General features: G+C 52.5%; 1 protein-coding gene across 9 annotated transcripts in view; it reads left to right on the top strand.

Moving 5' to 3' along the window:
• COL27A1 (collagen type XXVII alpha 1 chain) overlaps nucleotides 1–18,341 on the top strand; it is a 140,129-nt gene that overhangs the window by 27,619 nt on the left and 94,169 nt on the right. For 8 of the 9 annotated variants that reach the window (XM_053204727.1, XM_053204730.1, XM_053204729.1 and 5 more), the window contains exons 6-8: nucleotides 7,673–7,726; nucleotides 9,167–9,220; nucleotides 17,673–17,717. In XM_053204727.1, the coding sequence (XP_053060702.1) occupies nucleotides 7,673–7,726; nucleotides 9,167–9,220; nucleotides 17,673–17,717 (153 nt within the window). The remainder of the gene's footprint in view (nucleotides 1–7,672; nucleotides 7,727–9,166; nucleotides 9,221–17,672; nucleotides 17,718–18,341) is intronic. The other variant, XM_053204731.1, reaches the window with a different exon arrangement.

The following is an 18,341-nucleotide window of genomic DNA, read 5'->3' as shown; positions in this document are numbered from 1 at the left end:
GCCGGCTCCTCTTCTATATGATGTTGGCTTCTAGAGCCGCCCCTGGGGCCACCCATCCATTCGTCTTCCTTCAGTCAACAAACGTTTATTGAGCACCTACTATGTGCTCAATAATTGATAGAAAAATCAGGAAGGTCTGCCCAAGTGACAGGGAGCCTCCACTTTGTCTGGATGGGTCACTGTGCATACATTGTTTCAGTGGGTTGATGGGGCCCTCAGGAGCTTATGGTCTTGTAGGATGAAGACTGAGGGGTGGGAGAGTCAGGTGGATTGAGCAGAATCAAGAAAGGGAAGAAGAGCAAAGGAAGGACTTCATGCCTCTTGAGGTCACAAAGGGCCAAGGTGACTTTCCCGAGTTACTGGCAATGACCAGCAGGGACAGGACTATATTTTGGATCCTTGGGTTTGCCCGCTGGAAGACACTTGTCAGGGCCGCTGCAAGCCAGAGCCAAGGTTCAGCCCAACCCGCCTGCCCTAGGCCCCAAGGCTTATCCATGTGCCCATATACCCATATACCGCACGCTCAAATCTACCAAGAAGATGGAGGGTCAACCCCCACATGGAGTCGAGATCAAGGGCTTTGGGAATGAGGTAGAGAAGCCAGCACCCTGGGAGGATGGCATTGCCTGACGTTTAGAGGCCCAGTGTTGAGTCATTGGATTGATTCGTGGAGCCAACCAACCCACAGTTGTTGCTGCAGGGAAGGACAGTGATTAAGAGCACAGACTCTGGAGCCAGATGATCGAAGTTCACATCCCAGCTCTGTCCTCTCCTAGTTCTGTGACTCTGGGTACATCATTTCTGCTTCCCGTGCCTCAGTTTCCTCCTCTAGCAAATGGATGATAAGAGTAGCTGCCCCCTTGAGTTGTCATGAGGAGTAACTGAGTCACTTAGAGCAGTGCTGGCCTGTGGCAATGCTACGGGAGGGTCAGCTGTCAGCACGTGCAAGGTGTTGGGCCAATGTTGGGGCAACAGCAAGTGCAGTCCCTGCCCTTGCGGAAACAAGCTAATCACACTGGTAAATGCAGAATTATGCCATGATCAGGGTTCCACGTGAGAAGCACGGGCTGCTCCGATGCCTAGCCCAGTGGGGATTGGTCTGGTCTGGGAGGGGAGGTGTGCCTTTCCGGAGGGCAGACGGGCTGAACTAAGGTCTGAGGTGCAGCGGGTGACAAGACACAGAGGCAGGGGGTGGCTGGGGAGGGTAGCAGGCCTGGTAGGCGGTGGTAAGACTTTTGGACTTTAGCCAAGGAGCAATAGGAATCCGTGAGCAGGGTTTTGGCAGAGGTGACATGATCAGATGAGGTCTGTAAAGGCCACTCAGGCAGCCTGAGAAGCAGGGTTGAGAAGCCGGTGGGGAGGTCTGGAGCTGGGGATGCTGATGGGCCGTGGTGCAGTCAGGTGGGATGCAGGGCCGGGGGCAGGTGAGGGGCTCTGGGACAAAAGCAGGTGGGGCTCCAGCCATGAAGAAAACTAGAGCTGTCCATGCCAGAGGCTCAGGCCCCCGGCCCACTCTTCCGGGTACGTGGTCGCTCCATCCCTCGTGTGGATTACCTGGGATTATGATGGGCCCTCGGGCACTGGGGGAGGAGAGGCGGGCAGGAAGGAGCAGACCTGGTGACCCAGGCAGCTGCTGGTGGAGCTGGCGGGAACCAGGGTGGAAGCAACCCTACAGCGTTCTCAGGCCCCAGCTCCCGCCTTTCTCCCTTCCTCTGATGATGGAGTGGGGCATGCTCAGTAAAGAAAATGTGGAATAGTCTAGAAAGTATGGAGAAGAAAGTAAGCTCCCTGCAATGGCCCTGCCCAGTGATAAGCGCTGAGTTCATTTTGAGGACTGGGCCAGGGACTGGCCGAGAGCTTCACATACTTTGTAGGGCACGTGTTATTACCCCCGTTTTCCAGATGAAAAAACTAAGGTCCAAGTGGCTAAGTAACTTGCCCAGAGTCACATTTCTGAAAAGTGGCAGAGACGGGATTTGGATCCTCTACTGCCTAAGTCCAAAGCCTGCATGTACTTTTAGCTACGAGGCAATTTTGCTCCACAGCTAGCTCTGTGTCCTTCCTTTGTGGATTAACGTATATTATGTATGTTAACATATACATATATAACACATACATTTTTTATTTACTTTATTTTTTAATGTTTATTTATTTTTGAGAGAGAGAGGGAGACAGAGCGTGAGAGGGGTAGGAGCAGAGAGAGAGGGAGACACAGAATCGGAATCAGGCTCCAGGCTCTGAGCTGTCAGCACAGAACCCGACGCAGGGCTCAAACTCATGAACTGTGAGATCGTGACCTGAGCTGAAGTCGGACGCTTAATTGACTAAGCCACCCAGGAGCCCCACATGTATAACATATACTAATCAAACTGCATACATACATACACAAAGATATAGATGTACATACACATACATGCACACATACATATAGGTGAATAATTTAAAATATGCCCTGTACCCAAGAGCTTTATGTGTTCCACTGTTATTTTGCTAGCAATTGCCTTCTAGAAAGATTGAACCAATTCATGCTGCTGCTAGCATCAGAGGAGGGTATTTTAAAAAGATAATTTATTCTTGTTTTCACTTCACTTCATTGATCATTGAGAAGAATGTGTTTCTTACATCTGTTTTCCATTTGTATTTTATCATTTACAAAGTGGTTTATCTGGAGGGTTGGGATGCTGGCCTTTGTTATGGATTTGTAAAATTATTTCTATTTACATACTAAGATTAGGAAGGCTTCATCTACCTTACAAATATTTTCCAGTTTGGCTGCTTGCCTCTTCAGAGTATTCATGATGATATTCACGAAGAAAAGTTTTATCTATTTTTTTTGGACCAACGATCACAGCTCACACTTACTAGGAACTTATGTCAGATAGTTGGAGAGGGTTCCACCCATATATAAAATTTATTGTTCTTTATTTAAAAAATTTTTTTTAAATGTTTATTTATTTCTGAGACAGAGAGAGAGCATGAGTCAGGGAGGGGCAGAGAGAGAAGGAGACACAGAATCAGAAGCAGGCTCCAGGCTCTGATCTGTCAGCACAGAGCCTGACACGGGGCTCGAACTCACAGACGGCGAGATCACGACCTGAGCCGAAGTCAGACGCTCAACCGACTGAGCCACCCAGGCGCCCCATATTGTTCTTTACTTTTATACGCAGACATTTCTTTCCTACCACATGATCAGCTAGGTATTCATTTATATTCCTAGTCATTTCATAGTATCATTTGTATCTTTAAAAAATTTTTAAACCATCTGGTATTAATCTTCATGGGGGGCTGGTGTGAGGTGGAGTTGTAACTTTATTCCCCCCCCCCAATATTAACCATTTATTAAGTAACCTTGACTCTACTGATTATTATATGACAGACCAGGGTCTATCCCTGGCCATTCAAGTATGTGTCATTGCTCTGCTTGTATATGTTTTGGTTAAATACTATTTTATGTGACATCTACAATCTTTACTCTATGTGCCTTCCTCCCTGTCTCCCCGTTCTTTGAAAATATTTCTGGCTATTTATTCTGTCAGATGAACTTTATGCTCATCTTAATCATTTCCTTAAAAAACACCCTGGGGGTTTTATTGGAATTGCATTAAATGTGTCTATTAATTTGTGAGGAATTGACATCTTTAAAATATCATGTTTTCCTGTCTAAAACCATGACATGCCGTCTCATTTGGTTGCATTTTTTAACCATCTCTTAATAAACTATTATAGCTTTTATTGCATAAGACCTGCACAGCTCTGGTTTATGCGTAGAAATTCTGTATTTTTGTTGCTGCTATGAATGAAATATTTTCCCCATTCTATTTTCTAGCTGGCTGTCAGCTTTTGAATAGGACTGTTGACTTTTGTATTTTTGTCCTTTTTGTGTTTATTTTATAACCATGCCCTGTACTGAATAATCTTATTGATTTTAATAGTATTTCTGTTGGTTCTCCTGGATTTTTTAGACAGGCACTCATACCATTTGCAAAAAAGGGACATACTTTTGTCTCCTTTTCCTCAAAGGCGAGTTGTCTCATTTGTTTTTCTTGCCCTATTGCATTGGCCTGAACTTCTAAATGCATGATGCCCACGTTATTTTTAGAGGAAGCCAGTCTGAGCCAACCCTAGCCCTAGAGTTGTCTCTTGGGATTCTAATCACTCATGTGCTCATTTGTGAAATATTTTATGATGCCTCCTCTGGGCCAGGCCCTGTGCTGGGTACTTGGATTAGAGATGACTTACATGGGGCATTTCTGGCCCAGAATTTCCTAGTCCTTCGTGATGTGTTCCTTCTTTGTGTCAGCCCCTCTCTAGACCTCAGCCACTCAGAGCCCTCTGTTCTCTCTACTTCCCAACCCTACCTGCAGAAAAGGAGCTCAACATAGTTACCACCCCCACTATATTTGTAGCATTTATGGGTGAGGATATACCTTTCCATCTGTCTTCTAGTTCTCAGAGGCTCTGTTAACTAGTCCAGATGGAGCACTATTCCCCACACAGAATGGGAAAGGGGCTTGCCCAAGGTCACACAGGCTCGTTGGCTGGAGAGCTGGGTTGGCAACAAGGCTCTCATCCTCACCAATGGGTAAGCAATTAATTAGACTTTATAGATTCCTTCTATTTCTCACTGGGGAATCTCCATGAGTCTGGCTGGGAAGCCATAGTCTTCTCCATCCCATAAGTCACACATGCACCTGACTAGGGATGCCTCGAGCATCCCTGCAGCTAAAACTTCATCTGTCTCCCTCCTTGTCTCCCTCCAGCCTGAGCTTAGCTGGAACTCCCTTTAGGAATTTCCTGTCAGTCTGGGTCAAGTTCTCCCTGACTTCCTCCTGTACTCCACTTAGCACTGGGTGGTAGTGTTTTCATCTGCAGTGAAGTGAAATGTAAAGAGCTTGGGCTCAAGAACCAGACTGCCTGAGTCTAAATCCCATCTACAAATCGTCTGACTTTGGACAAGTCACTTATCCTCTGTGCCTTAGTTTCCTCATCTGTGAAATGGGGATGGTGATTGTTGCTACCTCACAGATTTATGTGTCCGGGGCTCAGAAGAGCACCCAGAAAATGCTAGTGCCTGTAATGATAACAGGCACTCTTTATCATTACTTGTCTCTGGTTTCTCCCTCGAGAGTCCCCCATGGACATGAACTGGGTCTTGTTCCCCACTGTGGTTTTCCCTGTCTTTACCCCAAGACTTGGCTCAGAGTAGGTGTTCAGTATGTATCTATATTTGTAGCTATTGTACTGGGGCAAGGATTATGTCCCAAGCACTGCGCTAGCTGCTCATGATGCAGAGAGAAATCTATAAAATGGCCCAGGTGAGGAACCCGGACGAGGGAGCAGGTCTGTCACCACGTGGGGTCTCAGTTCTGCCTTTTATGAAGTGACAGAACAGATACACGAAGACCCACCCCTGGCTGCATTTCAAGCCCAGCTCCTCTCCCAGCTACAGACTGAGGTGGGCAAGGGCGGGGTGGGGGAAGCTGCTGTCCTTTTTTGGCCATTGGAATCCTTGGTAGCCCTGAGCCTGGCCTTGCACTTGCACCATGGACGTAAAAGGCATCGGAGCAGGGCTCGTGAGGAGCCAAGGCTGGGAGACTGTGTGTGAGGGGTGGCCCATGTGGGGTGGGGGATCCCCGAGGGTGGGATCTGTAGAAGTGACCTGCAGGGACCCAGGTGGGCAGAGAGCTGGTGTTCCAACGGGAGGGGCCAGTCTCCCGCCTGGGGCAGCTGCCATTTGGTCAGAGGGAGTGCGGGAGAGTCATCCGAGCTTCTTATCCGAGTAAGTGAGTGCTTTGAAGTCAGACAGACCGGGTGCTAGCTGAACCTGGGAAGACCTCGCCTCTTACCTGTGTGTCACTGCAGGCTGTGACCCAGCCCCTCCGAACCTGTGTCTCGATCCTGAATTGCAGCAAGTGGGTGTTAAGAGGTCTAATGGACACAGTACCGGGCACGGAGTAGGTGTGCTGTGAATGACCTTCTCTTCCCTCTTTAAGGCTCTGTCCAGTTCAAATGTGGCAATGTCTTGTGGAGAGTGGCTGAGTCAGGATTTAGAAGGGCTGAGTTCTGATGAAGAAAGGAGCCAAGTGGGAATTAATTAAAGTTGGCCGAACCACCCCTCCCATGTGTCACATCCATTATCTCACTGGCTCCTTGCCAGGAAACCTAGGACGCTGGTGGATATGTGTGTGTGTGTGCGTGTGTGTGAGCACTTGTGCGCGAGAGAGTGTGTATGCACATGCCTGTGCATGGAAGCGTGCACGTATGTGCGTGGACCCATGTGCATGTCTGAGTGCGGTGCATGTGCCCTCCCGCATGTGTGTGTCTGTGTCTGTGTGTGCGTGTGTCCTGGGAAGCCCCCGTTTTAAGGCTCAGAGCAGTGAAGTGACTTGTCCGAGGGGCCTCTGGGATTCCGTGCCTTCGCCCCAGGACTTCTGACTCAGGGCCCAGCCTGGGGAGGGAGCGTGGGAGTGAGCGTGAGGGACAGGGATCAGGGGTTCTTGGAAGGTGACATCAGGGTGGACCAACTCTCCAAAGGACTGTTTTCTGAGTAATTTAGCCATGTTGGGCCAAAGGAGCAGGCTGGCAGCCAGGAGCCCTGTAGGAGATGCAGCTGGAGAACTCCACGGGCCCTTTCCCTCAGCCCCAGGCTCTTGGGAGCCAGGATCCTCACGATGGGGACGCTTCCGTATGCTAGACATAAAGGGTGCTTGTCTCTGACCGGGCACCCTCTGCTCACTGGCCTCTCCCCAGTTTACCGTCTTTTCTAACTCATCAGGTCCCAGGACATCCCAGAACACAGACCTGGGAATGACGACTTCAGGGGTCTTAGCTCCACCAGTGCCTCATCTTGGGGCCTCAGACAGTCCCTTTCCTTCTCCTAGTCTCAGTTTCCCCAAATGTATCAGGGAGTGACAGCGCTTCCCTCGCCCGCTTCCTCAGGCTATTGTGAGGATCTCATGAGATGAGGGCTTTGCAAACGGTAGAGGGCAATGCACAGATGTAAGTGGGTGTTACTTCACTGACCCTCGGTAATTAGAGAATAGCGAGGTGAGTGTACTGGAAATTCAAGGAGAATTGGTCATGCGTCTTAGATGTGTCTCTCAGAAGCGGTCTGAGAGCTCAGGGGAGCAAGCCCGGAGGCGGTCTTAGCAATACACACATGCAAGGACTCGGCACCCAGAGATCTACCGGTTGGTTGGGGAGGACACATTCAGGCTGCGTCTTGAAGAATGTCTATGGCTTGGTGAATGAGGGTCAAGGACTGGCTTTCTAGGTGGGGGTAACTGCCTGAGCAATGACCGGGCAGCGGGGAAGCACAGGGCATGGCTGAGGGTGGGCTGTGGTCTGGCGAGGAGAAGAGGGACCCTGTCTGTGGGTTTGGCTGCTGGAAAGAGAGCCAGGTCTGCAGAGGAGGGGTGGGACCAGATGACAGAAGATGTGGGACACACAAGGAGGAGTTTGGATGTGTCATCGTGCAGTCAGTAGGGAGCTACGGAAGGTGTTAGCACAGGGAGGAATTGAACTGGAGAAGACCCCACTGGAGGTGTGTGAGCCGCGGTGGGGGGACGGATGGGAGGGCATTTTAGTAGGAGGCAAGGCTTTGAGCAGAGCTTGTGGGGAGCTGGCCTCTCTAGATGACTTGGTGGCCAAAGTGGAATTGTTTTTGTTTCAGGGACAGAAAGGGGACCCAGGGCTCTCACCAGGAAAGGCCCACGATGGGGCAAAGGTAGGTTTCCAGGGACCCCAGCATTGAGGGAAGCGGGGGAGAGGACAGTAGGGAAACTGCCACGCCCTGGCAGAGACCGCCGTGTGACAGAGGCAGGGGTGGGAAGTGGCGAGGGAAGAGTGTGGTTTGGTGTTTGCGTTGAAGTCCTTCAGCTGTCCCCATGCCAAACCCAAGGTCTTTCTCTGCACCTTCTTTGGGGCTGCAGCCAATAAAGCCAACAAAAGATTTGGCCTATGGACAAACCCTTGGTGAGTGACCTTTTGTGTAATGCCCTGCATTTCTGCGGGGCCCTCCAGGTGACCCTTGGCATCCAGAAGCTTCTTGGGAGCATACAGCCAGGAAGCTTCCAACAGACATTCAGAATCCCCTCTGAGGTTAATTCGGGTGGACAGGTCTGTGGATTTCTAGGAGGTGGGCCAGAGATTCAGGGCTCCCTAGCTCTGAGGGGCCATGAGACCAGAGTTTCTTGGGGAAGAGAGAACACTTAGGCCAGAGGACTTCATCTATCCCTGAAGCACTCCCCTCCATAAACTGATTAAGGAGCTTGAAGGAGCACAGGACAGGTAGGAACAGGGGAACCCAGACTTTAAGGACCCCCCGCACTCAGACATACGTATCTTGGAAGGAACACGCGAGTCTGTCTGGCTTCCTTCTGGACACAGCCCAGGAGCCCTCCTGATGGACAGAACACTGCTTCTCAACCCAGCCCCCTGTGCTCGGCCACACAGAAGAGGCAGCTCCCTTTGATTTCCCCAAGAGAACAGTGGCTCATTCCTTCACACCCTCCCTGATAATTGTTTCATTCAGCAAACATTTACTAGGTACAGACATCCACATCCACGCCCATTTGCTCCTCATTGAAACCTTGTCATACAGAACCGATGGGTCCAGCTTGCAGATGAGAAAACAGAGGCCTCAGAGGCCTTTGCTGGAGGTCACACAGCTGGTTAGGTGCAGAGCAGGATTTGTAGCCGGGTCTGACAAAGTCCAGGGGCCCGGGCTTCTCTCTTGCTCCTGGGTTGTCTGTTCTCTGGTCTCATGGCAGAAGTGCCCCCTACTGGGTGACTACCTTGCCCAGCATGGATGAGGAATGGGCAGAAGGGAAGGTGTCTCAGGAATGCAGAGAGGGCAGATCGGAACGGGACAGACAAGTTGTGTGTCCCCTGGGGCAGTGGTTTTCAAACACGATTTTAGCAGCACACCTTTCCCTAAATGCTAGCTTGTGCCAAAGTCCAGTGTATGAAGTAGGTCAAGTGGAGTGACTGGGTTGATGGGGAGGGGCCGGGGATCTGCCCACTCGGCCGCCCTCACGCCCCTCAGAGGCCTCTGGGCCTCCAGGAATCCTGTTCGCAGACAGCTGGCCATACGAGGGCACACCTGCAATTTCACGAGGGTCTCTGCTCCCGTCCCCTGCCTCACCCCTTTGTCTGTGTTTTGCAGGGCGACGTGGGCTTGCCTGGGCTCTCTGGGAATCCAGGACCTCTTGGACGAAAGGTACACCTTGGTTTGAACGCTTTGCTTTGTCCAGTGGGTTTTCTCTCTAGCTTCCCAGCTTCTCAGCTTCTCTCATCTTCCGGGACTGACAATGCTAGTGCCTATTCCAGGAAGTCCTCCTGGAGCCCCAGCCTGTAGGCCAGGAGCCTCCACTCTGCTCCAGGACCCTTGGCCCATCTTAGTTATTTTTCGCCTCTCCAAGTCTAGCCTCACCGACCAGGGTGTACGAATCTGGTTTGTCACTCTCCCTGATGAGCCGAGCACAGGGCCTGCGCGTAGTAGGTGTTCAGGAAACGGGGGTGGTGGGGGTGGATGATGTAGGTCAAGGGTCCACTACTGTTTGCAAGATCGCTGATGGGGTTTCCAGTAGGCATATCGGCCTATAGCCGTGTCTTCAGCTTCCGCCCTGGCTCCCAGCTGTGGCTGCAGCCACCCTCTCTCTGGGCCATCTGGTTCTCACCTGGACAGACGTGGTATCTCCTGGCTCCGTCTTGTCCTTGCTCTGAGGGTCCCTGTGGCACAGGGGGACTTGGAGTATCACGTCCCCTGCATCCCCTTCACCCTCCGCGGCCAGAGCAGGCCACGCCATAAATCTGAAGAGGCCAGACCCAGACAGGAGTCCGTGGCTGTCTGTGAGCTGGGGAAACATGGTATTTTCTGGCTCAGAGAACACAGAGGGACTCCCTCTCCCCACTCGCTTCCCCTCCATGCTCCAGTACTTTCTGATGGATGAGGTGTGAGTGGAAAAGTCTCTTTCCAGCACCGGCTCATAAAGCAGCCAGTGGTGGTCTCGCTCTACGTGGGGGTGGGAGTCCTGCAGAGGTGGCAGGAGATGGGAAAAGCAGACTAGACCAGCTCCTGCCTGGGTTCCAGGGCTCCCTGCTCTCAGCAGATGTCTGATGGGGCCCAGGGCCCCCATCCGAGTGGGACCAGCTTACCTGAGAAGGGAGAGGCGTCTTTTCTAAGCTGAGGACGAGCCTCCGTGCGGTTGGAAAACTGGCAAAGCCACTTATGCCGAGCCCCTCAGGCCCTGGCTGAGGCTGACACGCAGGAGTTTGGTCTGTGGCAGACCAGGGTCACCTGCTTGTGGAGGGAGGTGGGCAGAGCATGGGGCAGCACGGGTCCCAAGGCAGGGACCCCTGACCAAGTGGTGGGAGCCGGGGAGGAGGACCGATGGACTAGAATAGCACCTAGAAACGTCACTGTTGGTGAGCACTCTCTCCTCCCAGGAGCGTCTTTGGTGACAACAGCAGCCACTTCGTCTTGATCCTCTTGCGTGGCTTTCCTGCATCATCGCGAGTGGGGAGCCTTGGGGAGAGGGGACATCAGTGGGTGAAGGGTGAAGTCAGCGTTCTGTTTGCTCACCAGCACATTAAATGTGGTTGTCACCTCAGTGTGACGCCAGTTATCCTATTTATTCATTTATTTAACAGCATTGGTAGAATGCTTATTCCGTGGCAGGCAGGATGCAAGGCATGGGGCGGGGGGGGGGGGGGCGCTGAACAAATAGACAAAAATCCCTGTCCTCCCCAGAGCTTGCGTCCCTGTGTGTGTGACAGGGAGACAGATAATAAAAAGAAAAACAGTAAAAATAGAAGGACAAATGGCGAATGGGCAAAATTGGCAGGAGAAAGGGAGTTTGGGTTGGGGGGTTCCCATATTCAATAGCGTGACAAATTAGAGGGTGTGCAAAGAGGGACTGTCCTTGGTCATATTGATGTCTCACAATAGCTTCCAAGAGTTAAAGCCGTAGTATGCCTATTTACAGCTGAGAAAACCGAGGCTCAAATAGACATTCATTCATTCATTCATTCATTCATTCATTCTTCCAATCGGTTAGCAAATATAGACCTAGGCACCAGGCCCCATACTGACCCTGGGAATGAACTCATCGAGGGCCTCATGGAGAATGAAGTCTATAACGGTGCTTCTCAGCCCCATTGTGCCTTAGAACCAGTGGGGGGGCTATGGACCCCACCGCACGGATTCTGGTTCATTTGGTGTGAATGCGACCCAGGTACAATATTCCTAGCTGCAGCTGAGACCGAGGGCCACTGGTTTAATGGAAATACCTTCTAGGGTCGCTAAGCCGCAGAGCTGGGATTTGAACCCAGGTCTCTGACCTTCAAGCTCTTTCTGTCTGCACAACACTGATTGAAATAGCTTCTCAAATAAGAGTGGGACCATCAAGTGATAAAGAACCTCCCCACCTGAGAAGGGTCATTTGCCTGCCGTCCAGCTTGCTGAAGGCCTTTGCTGGGCCAATTCCCACAGGCTGGGCAGGCCCGCAGACCAGACCAGAGAGACCCGGACGGAACCCAGCTCTGTCCCCTCTCCTGCTGTGCGAGCTTGGGCAAGTGGCCTCACGTATCTGGGCCTCAGCTGCGTCAGGGAGTGGTCGGGATTCAGGAAGAGAGGCTGGATGAAACGAGATGTCACATCTGGCATGGGGCCAGTGCTCAGTAGGCACCACACACCAATTTGTTGAATGAACAAATGATCGTGATGACCACGAAGGAAAAACACTGAGGGTCTCGCCCCTCTGGTCCCATCCATCATCTAGCCTGGTTACCAGGTAACCCCCCTCCGCTAGTCAAGAAGGCTACCAGACCCCCATTTGCACCTTGGGTGGGTGGAGTCCTGTGCCATCCCTTGTCTGACCCTCCTGCTTTCTTCCCTTAGAGCAGCGCTTCCCAGCTGGGGTGATGTGGCCCCCCCCACCCCGGAGAACAGGTAGCCATGTCTGGAGACAGTTTTGGTCATCAGAGCTGGGAGGGGGAGGCTACTAGCTTCTCACGGGTAGAAGCCAAGGAGGCTGTTGAGTATCCTACGATGCACAGGACAGCCTCACAGCCTCCACGGCAGAGACTCACAGCCCACAGTGGCCGCGGAGCTGAGGCCAAGAGCAACTCTGCGGTGTAGAAGCCCTTCTCCCGATCCGACGTGCCCTGGACCTCCCTGCCTCCCTGCCCTTGGCACGCTCTCTCTTCCACACTCGTCTTCACGCCTCTGTCCCTCGACCCTGTTCTCAACCACCGTCTTCTCCAAGAGCGCCTCCCCAGCACCCCCAGGCAGAAATCACGCCTCCGCCCCCTGACCATCCAGCCCATCTTCTCAGCCCCTTTGGGACTCCGGCAGGAGACTCACTAGTGTCCTTGGCACATTGTCAGCTGGAGCAAGTGCACAGAGGACCTGTTCACCCTTGTTTCCTTGTGTGGGGCTTAGCACAGTGCCGGACACACGCATCTGCAGGCCTCGGGATCTTTCTTAACACACGGCCCTACGTAGACGTGACTCATGGCAAAATTGATACTCAGTTGAAACTTCCTCCCGGCTCCCTCTTGCAGCCGTCACCCTGCCCACGGGCCTTCCTGATGCCCCCTGACTTGGCCACTTCCATGCAGAGCCCCTGCCAAGAACCTTCTCCAGGCTCCCCTGCTGCTGGGCTGCCCTGGGCTTCTGGGGCCCCTGCCCACTGCTCTACTCCTGTTCTGCTGTCCAATCCAGTGCCTCCTTCAAGCCCGTTTACAATGCCACTCCTTTCAGTTGGCCGTCTACACTGTCCTAGCACGTGGTGCTTCTCCCTCATTCCACTTAATATCTGTTACCTTCTAGAAGGTAGGGAGTGAGGTTGTTTTGTTCACCAGTATATTCTTAGTGCATAACACAGGGTCATCCTTGGGGCTCAGCAAACCTTAGCTGAATGAATGAACCAGTGGATGAATGCGTAAGCCATACAGAAATTGTGTCTTCCTGCCCGACCTGTCTCAGGTACCCCCTGAGCAGACTTTGCTGTCAGATGCCTGGCTGTGTCATGAGGGACTGTGCTTTTGGACAAACCACACATTTTTGAATCTTACAACTTCTGAGCCAACACAATGCTTTATGATTTTTTTTTTAATGTGTATTTATTTTTGAGGGACAGAGTGCGAGTGGGGGAGGGGCAGAGAGAGAAGGAGACGGAATCCGAAGCAGGCTCCGGGCTCCGAGCTGTCAGCACAGAGCCCGACGCGGGGCTTGAACCCACAAACCGTGAGATCATGACCTGAGCCGAAGTCAGATGCTAAACCGCCTGAGCCACCTAGGCACCCTAACGCAATGCTTTAAGAGGCCAGCTGGGGAAACTGAGGTTCAGAGAGGAGCAAGGACTTGGCCAGTACCGCGTAATGAGTTGCTCTGCCTCCTGGCGTGTTTCTTCCTCGCTGATCCTTTCTGTTAAATGGGGCTGTGTCTGCTGAGGCGATAGAGAAGTTTTGTGAGGAGTTTGCCAGAGTGCTAAGCAAGTATGGTGAGTTCCATTTTACTGCAGGAGAAGCTGGGACCTTGCACACACTGAGGTGGAGCCCGGAGGAATGGCTGAGGTCTAGGCACGCGTTGCTCCCCAGGACCCCCAGGCAAAAGCAGGACCCCCCGCCTCCACCCTCCCTGCCCAAAGCCCAAATAGCATCCCGGCCGACGGGGAGACTGTCTGCAGCAACAGTGAGGTGATGTCTGGTTTCTCCTTGTGCATTGTAAGCAATGATTAATCTGGCTCCCCAACCAAAATATAGACCGAGTTCTATTATAAACACGGGTCCTGTGGAGACCCGCCTGCTGGGCAGCCAGAGGCCCCTTACAGATTCCGTGGTCCCTGGAGCTCCCCCGAAGCATCTACTCTCCCGTAGTACCAGCCACGCACCTATCGCACACGGGGAAATCACTGCCTGTGGGTCCACCTTGCGGTTACTGCCCACCCCGTAATTGCTGGGGCCCAGGAGAAGATAATGGCTTAGATTCTTCCAGGTCCTGGGGCCCTGTCATTTGAAGCTATTTGGCTGGCCCCAGCTTGGTAAATAGTGTCAAGGTACTTCCAGGGAGCATAGGAACCTCCCCCACCCTCACCCCATGCCTTGGCTGTGCTCAGTCTCTGCTGCTCTCAGCCAGACAGGAGAAATGGGTGTTCATGACATTGGTTCAAGGCCCTTTAGGGTGCGATGATTGGGACAGACCTAGGAATTGTGGCCTTTTGGACAAAGCACAGCCCAGTGGGTCTCGAGTCTAGGGAACAGTCTGGGCTTGGCCATAACTTGCTAAGTAACCTTGGCCAAGTCCCTTCCCCCTGGGAAGTTTCTCAGGCCTGTCCAATGACAAAGGTGGTCAAATTGATGGCTTAGGTCCCTTTCACCTCAGATATTCTAGGGTTCCATGACCGTCTTCTGTCCTAGTAATGCTGCAATGATCCATATGCTTTATCCCAGGGACGAGGGTCTATAAGGGGGTCTTTCCTTGTGTGGCCCTGTGGCTCTTCTAGGTGGGCCTTGGGCCTCGGTAAGTATGTCTTATCCCATGATTGGGTGGTTAGGATATAGAGATTGGAGTCGCAGCCTGGCATTGCCCCTGGGAAGCTGTGTAGCCTCAGGAAAGTCTCTTTACCTCTCTGAGTCTGTTTATTCATCTGGCAAGTGTGCCTTGTAATTCTTACTTGCTAGGGGGTGATTGTAAGGAGTTGATGAATGGATGTATTTATTTAAGGCTTTAGTACCAGGCCAGGCAAAGGGCAGGTCACTGCCCACGTCCCTGAAGATCATTCATTTCCTTTTTTCTGTGTCCTGAGTAAAGGGTTTACTTGAAATCTTCTGAGATTTCACTGGTGGTCCTTCTCTGCCGAAGTGTTGCTTTCTGGCGATTTCTTTCTGGCTGCAGGGGAAGCCAAAAGAGCTGGTGATGCTCAGGGACTCCCTGGTTCCCTTTCATGGTTCTCTTGGGATCTTTGCCCCGTGATTGCATTGGCTCTTTGCAGCAACCCGAGGCTGGCTGAGAATGGCAGAGTGAGGCTCAGAGAAGGCAGTTGCCTGAGTGGAATCACACAGCCTGAGCTCAAGACTCGATTCTGCTCTTCGTGAGCAGGGCTTTGCTTGCTCTTCCTCATGTGCAAGTTCCAAGTGGAGAGAGGCTAATAAAGGCGACTACATGTGTCATATTATGACACGTCCCTGCTCCAAATCCCCCTGTGAGTTCCTGCCATCCTAATGCCTTCTGCGCTCTGGCTTCTGGCCTCTTCTTAACCACCACCTTCCAGCCTCACCCCTCACCTGTTCTGCTCCAGTCACATAGATCTTGTTCTCCCTCAAACCCACCGGAGAGCATTCTTGCCTCAGGTCTTTAGCACCTGCTGTTCCCTCTGCTTGGAACACCTTTCCGCCCAGAGCTAGCTCAGCTCATTTATCTCTTCGAGCAGCCTGCCCTGCTGCCCACCTGCTGTCCCACTCTGTCCCCGACACAGCCTCTCTCTGTCGTCTGACTCTGCTCATTTCTCTTCATAGTGCTCGTCACGAGCATGGGTGCACCATTTTTAAAATTTTTATTTTTAATCATGGTAAAAACCATACCACATAAAATTTACCACCTTAACCATGTTTAATGGTGCAGTTCAGTAATTCTAAGTACATTCACATCACGGTGGAACCCAACTCCAGACCTTTCCATCTTGCAAAACTGAAACTCTCCGCCCACGGACACAACAACTCCTTATTTGCCCCTCCTGCAGACATTATCTTTTATATTTATTTGTTTTTATATCACCTTAATTAGACCATAAACTCCATTAAGGCAAAGGATGTTGTCTTCTCACTCACCCCATGCCTACAGTGGCACCAGTGCATGGAAGTTCAGTGTTCGTTGAATAAATGAATGAAATAGGAAGGTCATGATGGTAACAGCAGCTGGTCTTTACAGGGCCCTTGAATTCAACCCCAGACACGGTGCTGGGTCCTTTCCACACGTGTCATGTGATCCATAGGCCAACCCTTGTATTTCCATTTCCAAAAGAGGAAAGCAAGGCTCAGAGAGGTGACCTCAGTGGCTCCAGCTTGTAGGGCCATCCAGTAGCGAGGCAAGATGGTTCCAGATCAACCCAAAACGAGAGATCTTAGCCACTCTGCACGTGAGCCACCGGCTGCAGCCTATGCTTCTGTTTGCTCAATGGGGGAAAGACCATGTGCCCAGGGTAGAAAACTCTCCCATGTTGCATCAACCTCATGGGCCCCAAATGAGATGTAATCATATCGCTGAGCAGTCCTGAGGTATGAGTAGGTGCAGGAGGAATGCTTGTAAACTCCCCAAACGTCTTGGATCAAACCAACTCTGCTGTTTGTAATTAAGAGTCCTGCTTCCTGGGGGCTTGCGGGTGGTGCTGTGGGTGTGTGTGTGTGTGTGTAAATGCATGAACTGTACATGCCCGAGGTGGCCTCGGGTGTCAGAAGGAGCCCGCGGTGAGTGTGAACCCTCTGCTTCTTAGCAGTGGGACTCAGAGCAAGTTCTTGGGGCTTAGTTTTCTCCTCTGTAAAATGAAGATGGGAATCCCTCCCTCCCCCTGCCACGCACCTCGTCTTGCTGTCATAAGGGCCAGAGGAGGTCATGGAGGTGTAGTCTTGGGTGAACAGGAGTGCACAGAGGGGGTCCACAGGCTTCATCTCGTTTATCACCCTCTGGGGGAGCCGTAGAACGTTGGAGTTCTCAAACACCAGAGCTAACACCCTTGGCTAAGGTCCAGAGAAGGCTAGAAACCCACCAGGGTTGCACAGCAGATGAGGGCTAGTGTCTGCACCAAGCCCTGGGCTCTCTGTGTGAGGGGGCCTAATGGAGATCTGTGTGGCTGCCCTCTCTGAAATGGAAACCCCTGCCTCGTCTTATTTTACAGCTGCTGTAAGGCGATGGAAGCTTGAAGTCTGGGGTTTCCCTTCAGAGAGCCCCTAAGTCTTAGGACATGGCTCGAGTGGTACATCCCTAGGGCCACGTGAAAGCACACACTTGTTTGATTCTTGATCTAGACACCTGGCCGTGGACCACGGGGACAGAGGGTCAGGGTTAGTACTCGCTCGTTGCCGGAGTCCTTCAGGCATTTGGGTGGCCTCTTCCTCCCCGGAATGAGAGCTGGGACCAGCGGGTTAATGTATTTTGGTTAATGTATTTGGTCGGTATGTGTGAGATCTTTTCTGATAGGGGGCTTGTGAGGAGGGGCAGGTCTTGACCCAGATCCCAGCATTACATGGTGGTTGAGCATATCTCAGACCTGAAGGTCCTAATTGGCCCACCCATCCCTTGAGAAATCACTCCACCCTGGCTTTGGACGGGCTCACCCCTGTGCAGATTTGGAAAGGATGGTTGGGATACAGCATCACTCCACTACACGTGCTGTATCCCAGTTCCGCTCCCAAAGCCCGCCAAAAGGGCGAACAACTCTACTGATGGCTTCTGGTCTGAGAGCCATTGGTGGCAGAGGAAACCGCAGCAACCTACCAACCTTGATGGACATATGTCCATTCGCTGGTCGCTGAACACACACTGCACCCCTGCCTGACGTCCACAGAGCAGGCAGTGCTGAAAAGGCAGGCAGGGAGGCTGGGCCTCTGCCATCCGGTCCACAGGCCCAGGGGTGCCTTCCCTGGGCTGATGTCGTTTCTTCCCCCCACAGGGACACAAGGGCTATCCTGGACCGGCGGGGCACCCTGGAGAACAGGTGAGGGCCGCGGCCTCAGCTCTGCCCTGTTTGCTCTCCACCCGCTCCAGCCCCTGCCTGCCCCTGGCCTCCTCCCCCGGCCCCGTTCCATGAGTGAGCCCCAGAGCCAGGCAGCTCTGCCTCCCATCCTGCTGGGGCCCCAACCCTACCCCACCTCTCCCCCAGCCACAGCTGCCTGAAGGGGCTGGAGTCCACGCTGGCCTGGCGTTGGCATGAGCCACTCGACTCCAGTTAGAGCCATGAATAGCTGGCCTGTTCCGGGCGATGTTAGGGGATATTATACATGTCGCCACGGGGTTTGCAGGAATTTGGGCTGTGCTGGCCCAAGTCAAACAGCAGCCCCTGCCAGCGTGGGAGAGCCAGCCAGGGCTCCTCAGAGCTTTCTCAGTCCTGGGCTGCTAGCACAGGGGGTTTTGTCCTTCTGAGCTGGTCTGACCGGTTTCACAGAGGGGTGGGCTGGGGGGGGGGGTGCGGGTTGTGCAGCAGGCTGGTGGCTTCCCCTTCCTCCTGATTCATCTCACATTCCTGCCCTTCTCTTTGTCCATTGTAAGCCTCAGTCTCCCACAGCCCCCCAGACTCAGAGCTGGGCAAGGTCCTCTCCTTTCCTTATGTTTCTCTTCGTTC

This window comes from Acinonyx jubatus, chromosome D4 (genome assembly GCF_027475565.1).
Source record: "Acinonyx jubatus isolate Ajub_Pintada_27869175 chromosome D4, VMU_Ajub_asm_v1.0, whole genome shotgun sequence".
NCBI lineage: Eukaryota > Metazoa > Chordata > Mammalia > Carnivora > Felidae > Acinonyx > Acinonyx jubatus.
This window is presented reverse-complemented; position numbering and strand designations above follow the sequence as displayed.